The sequence below is a fragment of the Macrotis lagotis genome, chromosome 3 (assembly GCF_037893015.1).
Source record: "Macrotis lagotis isolate mMagLag1 chromosome 3, bilby.v1.9.chrom.fasta, whole genome shotgun sequence".
In the NCBI taxonomy this organism is placed as follows: Eukaryota; Metazoa; Chordata; class Mammalia; order Peramelemorphia; family Peramelidae; genus Macrotis; species Macrotis lagotis.
Window position 1 is genome coordinate 297,752,428 of NC_133660.1, and position 12,192 is coordinate 297,764,619.

The window sequence follows — 12,192 nt, forward strand, 5'->3', positions numbered from 1 at the left end:
TGGTTTTATATCCACTCTGCTCTCTGCTTCTGTTTTATTGGAGAGTTCATATGGGACTCAGATTCACAGTTATAATTACTAACTTTTTTCTTGGCCTTCATGCTATCTTCCCTCTTCTTGCACTTTTCCCCCCCTCCTTTCATCTTATCTTTCCTTCCCAGGATTTTGCTTCTGAATACCTCCCTTAATGTGCCACCCCTTCTATTAGAAGTTTTGTACCAGTGATGGTAAATTCTTTACCTTGAAAAGACTACCAGCTAGACCAAAGTGAACAGAGTCTTGGTGCATGATTTTCTATTTGTAACCTCTGAAGCTGAGATGCAACAAAGTGTGGATCAATTCTCTATTACTTGTGCCAATTTTAGCCTAACAATTGATCATTGAAAAACCCAGGTTCTCATCAGTCAGCACCACACCATTCATACGTAGACCCATTGGTTTCAGCAAATGGAGAAGTTTTGAATACTATGGGTAAGTTCACTTACCTTTACAGTATACTTTCCAGGAAGGAACACACTGATAATGAGGTTGGCACATGCATTGCCAGAGCTAGTGCAGTGTTTGGGAGGCTCCAAGAATAAGTTTGGGAGAGAAGAGGTATTAGACTGACTTTCTAACTGAAATTCTACAGAACTGTTATGTTGACCTCATTTTTATATGCCTCTTATACCTAGACAGTCTACCATGTCAGGAAATTAAATGTGTTCCATTCAAATTTTATTAGGAAGATTGCAAAATCATCTCCCAGGAGAAGATATGAGACTTTGACATCCTATCTCAAACTAAACTGCCTTCAAACTGGGACAGAAAACTCAACTCACATTATTCAAATGTCAAATATATATTTACCAAAAAGACAATCTTATGGAGAACTCACACAAGGCAAGCATTCACAGGACATTACCCACTTACATGAAAAACGTTTTAATATTCATCTTTACATGGTTGAGCTATGAGTTCTCTTTTTTCTTCCCACCTTTCCCTCAATGAGAAAGCAAGGTTAAAATATGAATTCATGAAAAACTTTTTGATAATAGTTGTGAGGACTATGGATGTTTGGGTTCCACAAGAATGTGAAGGAAGGATTGTTAATTTACATTACAAAGACTGGGCTCTGCCTATATTGTTGCCTTATAGGCAGGGTAGAATCAATCTGATCAAAAAATAAGATTAGGAGAGAGTTCTCCACATTTCCAAGGTGGGTCTTGACCTTCTCCTTTGCCCATGCTCAAAGAAAGCTAGCTTTTATTGCTCATTCATACAATGAGCAGGGAGGGGAAAATGTGTGGGAACTAATTAGAATGTGATCCCAGCCTATGATTGGCAGGAAGGGGCAGGAACAAGGCCTTTCAAACTGCTTTAAAGACCTTCCATTTCTGGGATTTCTTGCCCCTCTCTTCCACCTTGAGAGGTATGTCATTTTGTTAAGATATCTTAATAAAAATCATTTTAATCACTCTTGACTAAGTATTCATGATCCATTTATAACATAGTCATACTGTGAAAAAAGCAAATATATATATCCCCTCTGATAAAAAAGAAACCTCCTGAAAAATAAAATAAAAAGAAATATTTCAATGTATTTTCAAACTCTCTGGGATTGGAAAGCATTCTTTATCATAAGTCCATCAGAGTTGTCTGGGATCACAGCACTGTTGATAAAAGCTGTCATTCACAGTTGATCATTTGACAATATGGCTATTACCTTGTATGTGATACATTTCCCATTCCATCTGCTCATATTTATATAAGTCTTTCCAGGTTTTATTGTGAATATATTTTAAATTGTTTTTTAGGATATTTTTTTTTCTTACAAGGCAATGCCCAAGACCACACAAGCTAGGTAATTATTAAGTGTCTGAGACCGGATTTGAACTCAGGTCCTCCTGACTCCAGGGCTGGAGCTCTAGCCACTGTGCCACCTAGCCACCCCTACTCATCATTTCTTAGAGCATAATAGCATTCCATTATATTTACATTTCACAATTTGTTCAGCCATTGGCTTTTCTAGGTCTACTTTTTAAAGCATGCTTCTGTGTGGGGAATTTAAACCCTAACCCAAAATGACTACTCAGAGTCCTCTCAAAGAGGCAGCAAAAAGTTAAAATTTAATTCGGTTCTTGCAAGAAGGGCAGTTCCTAACTCTCTATGAAAGAGAGAGAGCAGAAAAAGTTGAATTACAGAAGCTGAATCAGGGTTAGAAAAAAACACAAAAACCACAACCCATTCCCCCTCCTCTTTTCTGCTGAACCTTACAAAAATTGGTCAAATGTGATGGTCAGAACAGAAGGGGAGTGTACCTAAGCTTTCCCAGGAGGGTTGGTCTTTGTTTACACCTTATATGGTTAGGGTAACATAAATTTGCTAGCTGGAGATCCAGGTTCTCAGGCTCACCTGATTCTTGAGAAATAGAACCTGAGGCCTATGGCTTAGACTAATTTAGCACCATGTTTCTGAAAATTCAGCACTTTTGCCCCCACACTTCTATTCAATTTTGTACTTCTTTAACCAACTGACCTAGCTGTTTTATTTAAGGTATAATTTTCTTCAGTACTTTTTTGTACCACCATCACTGTATTATTGGGTTCATTTAAAAATAAGTCAGCCTTCAAAGAACAATGAGTTAGATCAATTCATTTTACCTACAAAGTAGTTTATTATCATTAGTAATATATTAATTCATACAAATGAAAAATGAAAAGTACCTCAGGAACTCTATAGATGAATATATTTTTGAATAACTATTCATTCTACAATGTAACAAACAATCTAATATTTGTTTGAAAAGATAACCCTCTAAACAAAGGAAGAACTTATTTTGGGACAGGGGAAGGAATTTTATTTGTACATTGACTTAAAATCAGTTTAAATAAAAGTGCACATGATGAAAAAAAAGAATGTAAATGTCCTTTAATCTTTGTATCTTGCACCCTAGATTTTAATACATATATTTTGTTAAGGAAAGCAGATAACTTATGTCTATTATGTTAACAGTCTTTGTACTTTTAACTGAGCATGACTGATCTGTTACGATGAATCATTTCTGACCATCGTAGTTTTAGAAGGACATTGAAAACATATAGCTTAATGGATGAATGTAGCACAGAAAATGATGAACATGAACATCATAACTGTTGACATAAATTGGTTTTCATATGCTGAAGAAAAAGAAACTAGAGCAGATACAATTGCAGTCTTCATGGGTTTAGAAAATTTTATATCAGCAAGGAAAGGAACTAGGATTACATGAAGTATTAATCATCTAACAAAGCTGAAAAAATAGGGATATTAAATAAAATAGAGGACTTTCAAACATAATACAAAGATGAGATGAATAGAAAATTTGACTTTCAAATATAAGACTCAAAAGAACATAAAAAATGGAGGAGAAGGGAGGCTAGGTGGCACCGTGGATAGAGCACTGGTCCTGGAGTCAGGAGTATGTGAGTTCAAATCCAGCCTCAGACACTTAATAATTACCTAGCTGTGTGGCCTTGGGCAAGCCACTTAACCCCATTTTTCTTGCAAAAACCTAAAATAAATAAATAAATACAGTTATTAAAAATGGAAAAAGTTTAAACTCTCTATATACCTATAGAGTAAGATAATACTTATAACTCCTAAAACCTTTTTGATTATTAGTAATTAGAAGGAGTGTACTTAGAACACACAGATGTGCCTTGAATATAATGGAATGATTATCTAACAGAAAAAAAAAAAAAAGACTGACCTGAGAGAAGAGGAAAAGCAAGGTAGAATGGAGTACATTATTTCCCATAAAAGATATGGGGAAAAAATTATGGTGGAGGGGAAGATACTGGAGATGTGTGGAAGTATATAAACTTTACTTTCATCTGACTTTGTGCATAAAGAATGTGCACATTTAGTTAGGTATAGAAATACATCTTTCTATACAGGAAAGTAGCAATAGAAGGGAATAAGAAAAGGGAGGACTCTTAGAAGAGAGTGCTGATTGGAGGAGCTGAATGAAGCAAAACTCTTTTCGGGATGAATTGGATAAAAAGAGAGATAGTAGGATAAACCAGGCAATAGAATGGAGGGAAACAGAATTCCTAATCACAACTGAGAAGAAAAATTACAACAAATTTCTCTGACAACAATCTCATTTCTCAAATATATAGAGAAGTGAATATTTTTTTTTAAAATAAGATTTTTCAGAATGAGTCAAAGCTATCTATATTCTTATGGAAAAATGCTTTAAGTCACTACTAACTAGAGAAATTCAAATTAAAACAACTCTGAGGCACTACCTCATAATTATCAGATTAACTAATAAAACAGAAAAAGAAAATCATAAATTTTGGAGAAGGTCTGGAAAAACTAAGGCACATGCATTGGGGTGGGAATTTTTCACTCTTTCAACCATTCTAGAAATCAATTTGCAACAGTTTTCAAGAGAGGCAGAGCCTAGATGGTAAAGACAGGGATTTGCCTGAACTTTCCCCCAAACCTTTCTAAATGCCTTAAAATAATGACTCTAAACAACTTCTAGAAAAAGACAAAATGAAACAATTTTTCAGTCCAAGACAATGCAGGCCTTCTGAAAAGGTCTCTGGCACCTAGGGGAGAGAACAGCACAGTCCAGTCAGCACAGACTGACTCCAGCAAAGACTGGCCCCAGTAAACCAGTAACAGACAGAAGAGACTAAATTAGTGACAGCCTTGCTGTTCTCCAGACTTCTCAATTCAGAGACTCCAGAGACATCTTAGATGGTCAACAGGAAGGTTCTGTCTCCCTTGGATGAGGGTTGAGTAAAGTCCACTTCAGGTTATGGGAGCACAGATCTGGCACTGGAAAACCAGGAGCAGACCTTGGGAACCACTGAATCAACAGCTTTAGTAGCTGCTTCCAGAATGATAAGCCCTAGATATATGGGGATCAGAAAACTAGTCATAGGGAAATTGCAGGGTCTCTTTGATAGTACTGAGACAGGATTCTCTAGCCTTGAACACATGTGGATTTGGGTTATAGTCCTGGGTTACAGTCCCAGGAAGAAAAGGAGTAGTGTTGAAAAGTATTTTTGAAATTTATGAACTGAATTAGATGGAAAGATCTACGATCTACAATCTACAGCCTAATAATTCCTTACTTTTGAGAGTGATAGCACGTTATTTCCCCTATTTGGGGATCAAAGTTAGTCTTTGAGAAAATCTTCTGAATAGGATCAGTCATCATCACAATTATTATCATATTTAACATAATAATACTGATTAAATGAGTTATTATTTTATATTTTATGCCCTATGGAAAATTAATTTCAAATTTATAGTTCAATAAAATATTAGTGTATAAGCTCATCCTATGGATGACCCTATGGAGGCAAATGCATGACACCATTAGTTATAACTTCTAAAGCAGAATGGATAGAAGAAAATATATGATGAGTTACATTGCATATGATCTAATTTCTGTAAACTTTGATTTCTGGAGGTGATCTTTAAATACTGAATTAATCATCATCTTCACTGTCATTGATATCTAGTAATCATAAAGTGGTGTCAATTATTATATTATTTCTTATATGATATATAACTGATGATATGTGATTAATAGCATAATATCTCAAACCCATTCTTTACAATAGACCTATAAGGCAGAGAATGTAAATACCATTGTCCAAATCATGTACACAATGAAACTTATACATAAAGTCATGAACAATTTAAAAACATTTATAATGCTAGTTAAGTGGCCAATCCAAGACTGGGTCCAAGTTCCCCAGACTCAAAACTCAAGAGTATTTGGCTATGGTGTGCTACCTCATTAAGTTCACATAGTAGATTAGGTTTATTTATAAGTCCTGACATGGTACTAAAAATCTAGAAATGACATGAGAGGAACTTTTCCAATAGAACAGAATGAGACAGGAATTATTTCTAAATAAAGATCTCAATTTTTCAAGAGGTGTGAATCCTGATTTACAGGACTAGTTCTTGAGAATAAACAAGATATATTCTATCTTGAATGGAGGTCTAATTCAAATTTTCCTTCTAATAGAATTTTTGAGACATTGAGAAAGTTAGTTTACCGACAAATGAGTCAAATATTTGTCATCTATAAAATGGGGTTATGACTTTAATATTTGTTCCATGTGAATTTTGTAAGGATAATATCAAATATAATAGGTGAATCGCCTTCCCTGGTGCTATATGCATACCAATGTGTGTTCTTAAACATATATATATATATATATATATATATATATATATATATATATATATATATATATATATTTTAATCAATGCAAGAAACAGCTGGATGTGATTGGAACTAAGCTAAGAAAGGTAAGCCTGGTCTACATTAATTATAATCTCAGGATCTCTCACTTCTGTGTTATTTGTCAATAGAGGGTCTTGAAGACAAAATCCTGGTTGGATATTAAGATTCAGTCAAGAGAAGTATAAATTTGAGCTATGATAAGTCTCTCATAAACATTAGATTTGTGTTGTGTACAGATCACTTATAGCTTGGAAATATAAGAAATTATCAAAACCAATAGTCTTCTAATTTGAGAGTACTTTGGAAAATGTAAACTTTATAATCATTTAAAATATAGTTTGGCATATACTCATATTATGAATCACAAATAATCATAAGAAATAAAACAAGGCAAATGCGATGTGTGTGTGTGTAATTCAAAGGGCAGAAATATTTGTCAATCTTGTCTCATTTATGTTAAAAGAAAATACATTCGTTAAAGAAAAATAAAATATCCAAAATCATTGAGAAGAATTCTGCATTTATGATGCTAATCTAGACATTTAACCTCTCAGTGTAATGAAAAAGTTAATTAACAATTATTTTTTATTCTATGGATACTCATTTTTTTTTTATTTCAAATCTAAGATTTCTTATTTCCTAAAATCTCAAACACTAGGAAAACCAAGTAATAAATTTCCTATTTGAATTGTTTCAATTGACTTTATCCACTATATAGCAAAAGATGCTTTTTTGACTTAACTATTTAGTTATTTAACTTTGAAAATTAATGAGATCTAGATTAACCAGATAAAGTCAATGTTGGTTCCTTTTCTTTCCATGTGAAACTATGCCAGCATCTTATTGAAAAGAAACTGCCTAGTAAAGGTGGGGTGAAAACACACTGAGGGATGGACTTTGGCCTCTCTTTTCCAACCAAAGCAAAAACAAAAATCTCCCAAGAGATATAGCAATAATTAACATTTATCTGAGAATGGTTAAAAATTTTTCTATTTTACTTTCTTAGTTGGTATCAAAGAATGGAAAATTCAATCACAAAATATTGATTAGAGAATGAGATAAGCAAAATTTTTTGATTTTATTGATTACTTTAATTTCATTTCTTTCAGTTTACCAACGCTGTCCTGACCTTTCAGAATACTAAACTAATGCACTACTTTGAAAACCTCTCCTATATTACTCTCAATTTAATGAATATTTAATAGAGATTTAAAAAAACCTACTATATTAGAACTGTAAGAGGTTTTAAAAAAATAAGGGAAATGAAGAACATTATTCAATAGATTGCATATAGATGACATCATGTTCTGGCTGTTCAATTCTCATTTTCTATTTGTCATTCTTATTTGTGTGTCTGTGTGTGTGTGTGTGTGTGTGTGTGTGTGTGTGTGTGTGTGTGTGTTTATGAGACAATTGGAGTTAAGAGACTTAATAAGTGTCCTGTTTGAGATCATATTTGAAATCAGGTCCTCCTGACTCCAAGACTAGCACTTTAGCTTTCTTGCTTTTGTATTTCTTGACAAGGAATATTAACTTTGAAGGAAGGAGAAAAAACAGCTAACTAATAGAAAATGATAATCCAGTTAAGTAAGATTATAAAATAGGATTTAGTTGGCCTGGATAAGCATATATCACCAAGTACATTTGTCTTTTACCCTAGGATTATACCGAAAGAGATTTAAAGGGTAACAAGTAACTTTAAGCGATATTTGGAAGATTTTGAAAGTATACCATGTATACCATATTATGGGATTAAGTACAATGGCTTTTGAACTGTAAAAAACAAAGGAAAGATAGTTGAATGTAGAAATTATGAGCCAATGCTCTTAAATTTCTTATTCAAAAAAATTCTGCAATTTATTTAGTTGACACAACATTTGACCATATATAGAAACGCACCTGACACAATTTTTCCACACGTTTAAAAGTTTTACATTTTTAGCAGATTTATAATCCATTCATTAAAAATAAATAAGCCTTCAGAATTCCATTAAATGTGAAAGAGTGATTAACTGACATTAGGCAAATTTACTAGCCAATGAAACTGAAAATTAAAATCACAGTTTAAGATAAAACTAATGATACATCTCTTCCATTTGGTGTTGAAGTATCTTTTTCAGTCATAAAAACAATTAAATGAATATCTCAATAAACTCATATTAGAATCAGATCCATGTTCTATGGTATAAAAGGATTTTGCATCAGTGTTTAGGAAATAATAGTGCATACTATTTATTACTAGCAAAATAGTATTGCTATCATTAAAAATATTATTTTTGAAAATAAAATTTTTGAGAAAAGAAATAATTGTTGTCATTAATAAATTCTTATTCACTAACTTTCACTCACTTTAAATACTCATTTCCGGGAAAATTTACAATCTATTTGTTATTTTTCTAGAACATGTTTATATCGTCAATAAAATAGGTATTGCACAGCTTTAACTTATTGTATGCATGATGAAAATTCTGTAGATATCTTTTAGAAACAGAGAATAGTGAAAGACTTCAGAGTTTCGCAACGGAAAATAAATTCAAAATATGCTTCACCCCTTCATTAGACATTGACAAAAACATGGATTATAAAGAAAATTTACTATGGATTTGAAAAAGTAGAATTTATTTAGACCTTGAAGAATAAAACCTGAACAAGAAATCTTTCCCATTAACTAAAATAACATCATAATTCTTCTTTAATTTCTAATAAATATATTTGGAATATGTTCTACATTCATATCACAGATTCAAGAGAAGAGATGTTAAATGATCTTTCCCTCTTTTCAAAAAGTACAAATACACTGATGATAATGATCATAATCATGATGAACCCCAGATTTCATTTTTTCTTCAAACTTTACACATATGTAATTGAACATACACTCCAATACACCTATATGTATATACGTTATACAGAAAGAATATGTGTATCTGTTGTTACTCTGTCATTTCAGTAATGACTGACTGTTCATGACCTCATTTGAGATTTTCTTGACAATGATATTAAAATGGCTTGCCATGCCCTTCTCAGGTGGATTTTACAGATAAAACATTGAAACAAATGGGAATAAGTCAGGGTCACACTAGCTAGTAAGTGTTTGAGCCTGCATTTAAACTCATGTCTTCATTCATTCCATTGATCTATCTAGTATAGGTCTATAAATGTGTATACGTAAGTGAATATGCATCTATGTGTGCTTCTACTTTTTCTTAATGTCTATATAGATCTAGACATGTGTGTATGTATGCATACATACATTTTATGAGCATACAAACCTTCATACATATATGTGCTAGAGAAAAGCAGGAATATACACATGTGTGTTTTCATATATTCTGTAATTGTATGTATATAAAACATATATAGAGACACAGAGAGATACAGCGATAGAGGCATAGAGAACCAGAGACACACATAGAAAGTGTATTCTTCATTAGAAGATGTACCTCTTGAACAGAAAAAAAAAAGTTTTTATTTTTGTATCTTCATATTTTTGTATCTATATATGTGTATACATATATGATATATATTTAAATTTACTAAGAACTTAATAATTCAATCAAAAGTTGAGCACCTATAATTTTCTAGGCACTATGCTAACAATTGGAAATGCAAATTTTTTAAATAAAAAGTAGTTCCAGTTCACAAGAATTCTAAACTTTAAAGGAAACAACAAAAAAGTTTCACATTTTTTATTATTGTCAATAATGAATCCAGTCAAATTGTCATGCAATTCCAATTTTCATTTTATATATCTATTTATATATATATATATATATATATATATACATGTATATATCTATGTGTGTGTGTGTATATATATATATATATATATATATATATATATATATATATATATATTAAGGCCAAAGATTTTAGACATAGCAATAATGTCTGCTCTCCCTGTCAAATTTTGTACAAATTTAATGTATCATATTAAAATAAATATATCCATTGAAGCAGTCATTTTTATTGAAATGCCATTATATTATATGATTTAGAAAAATTGTAAATATTTTTAAAATTTCATTCCTAACATTTGAATTTAAATTTACTTTATATAGAACCCTAGTAGTGGAATAGTGGAATTTTTGAAATGACAGTGAGTACATAGAAAAAAAAAATGAATGTTAGCAATTGAAGAGTAGTTTTGAGTTAGATAAATATCTGTTAGTACCATATTATGCAAAATATTCTCATTGGACAAGAATTCACAATATAGCTAAAATCTTTATTTCACATGGAAATTTACATATAAATGTATTTTGAAATCTATATTTTATACATCAATTTATGGGTAGATGTTTAAATTTAACATTTGCATTTTTAAAATGGATTATGTAGAAATGCATAAATAATAGCCCAGATAAAAATTACCATCTCTCATATTTTGAAATATTTAGGGGAGAGGTTAAAAGCTAAGAATGTGGAATTTGGAAAATAATTTGCTTATTTAATTTTACATCACTATTTTACAGAGAAAGTAAACAAGAGCAAAAGCGAAGAAACTATTTATTTGGCCCATAGTCAATATTTCTATATGTGTACTCTAACTGATGAACAGAATGTTAGGACAAAATCTCACAATTGTGGTGGAGTTTATTCTTCTGGGATTTTCTGAACTACCTAAACTTCAAGAGGTTCTGTTTGGAATTTTCTTAATTATGTACGTAAGTGTCCTATTAGGGAATGGTCTCATTATCCTAATAACCAAGATTGATCCAAGTCTTCAAACACCTATGTATTTTTTCCTTGGAAATTTTTCCTTCTTAGAAATATGCTACACATCAGTTACTCTTCCAAGAATGATGATGACTCTTTGGACGAATAAAAGAAATATTTCTTTCTTGGACTGTGGTCTACAACTTTGCTTCCTACTTATGTTAGGAGGCACTGAGTGCTTGCTCCTGGCTGCGATGGCATATGATCGCTATGTGGCCATTTGTAAGCCTCTCTACTACTCTCTCATCATGAACTACAAAATGTGCATCCAGTTGGTTGTTGGTTCATGGATCAGTGCGATGCCAGTTGTAATAGGGCAGACTTACCAGATTTTCTCTCTGCCCTTCTGTGGGTCTAATAAACTCAATCATCTTTTCTGTGATATGCCCCCATTACTGAAGTTGGCTTGTGGTAACAAACTTATTCATGAGTTTTCTGTCTTTGCTGATGCTGTGGTGTTTGCTATGGTTCCATTTCTTTTTATCCTTGGGTCCTATATTAAAATAATCAACACCATTCTGAAGATGCCTTCAGGCACTGGGAGATATAAAGCCTTTTCCACTTGCTCTTCCCACCTCATAGTTGTAGTCTTATTCTTTGGTTCTGCTATCATTACATATTCAATACCCAAGTCCAGAAATTTATCAGGAATGGACAAAGTGCTCTCCCTTTTCTACACCATCGTGACACCAATGTTTAACCCCATGATTTATAGCTTGAGGAACAAGGATGTCATTGCTGCCCTAAAGAAATTATTACCTAAATGACATGTATCATGAATCCTATCTGAAAATATACAAATTCTGCTTTCTTCTTTTTACATTCATCTAAAAATTCTTATATTTTTCATCTTATTCTCTTCTATAATTTGTATTTGAAACCTTTATTATCCATTCTATATATACTTAAAATTATAAAATTACAAAAGCACACATTTCATAATCTCAACCTTTTTACAATGGCACTTATAAGACAAGAAAAGAAAAGAATTCCACCATTGACTATTGCCACAGTACTTTTGAAACTGTGTTCCATCTTGAAGTGAATAAGAACACCAATTGAACTATCTGAATAATGCTTAAGAAAAAAATGTTCTATAGTTAGTGTAAACAAAATGGGACAAATTCAAAAACCTTATCGATATATTAGAGAAATACATAAACTTTATTAAAATTTTTATTCTTTTTCTTGAAATATAAACAATTGTCACATATATAAATTTGAAATATTCA

General features: G+C 31.9%; 1 protein-coding gene across 1 annotated transcript; it reads left to right on the forward strand.

Moving 5' to 3' along the window:
- The first annotated feature begins 2,684 nt into the window (after positions 1-2,684).
- Positions 2,685-11,727, forward strand: LOC141516883 (olfactory receptor 10AG1-like). The gene is made up of 2 exons (XM_074227841.1): positions 2,685-2,701; positions 10,803-11,727. Exons 1-2 carry the CDS (start codon positions 2,688-2,690, stop codon positions 11,725-11,727), a joined length of 939 nt encoding a protein of 312 aa, XP_074083942.1. The 5' UTR covers positions 2,685-2,687.
- Positions 11,728-12,192: the final 465 nt, after the last annotated feature.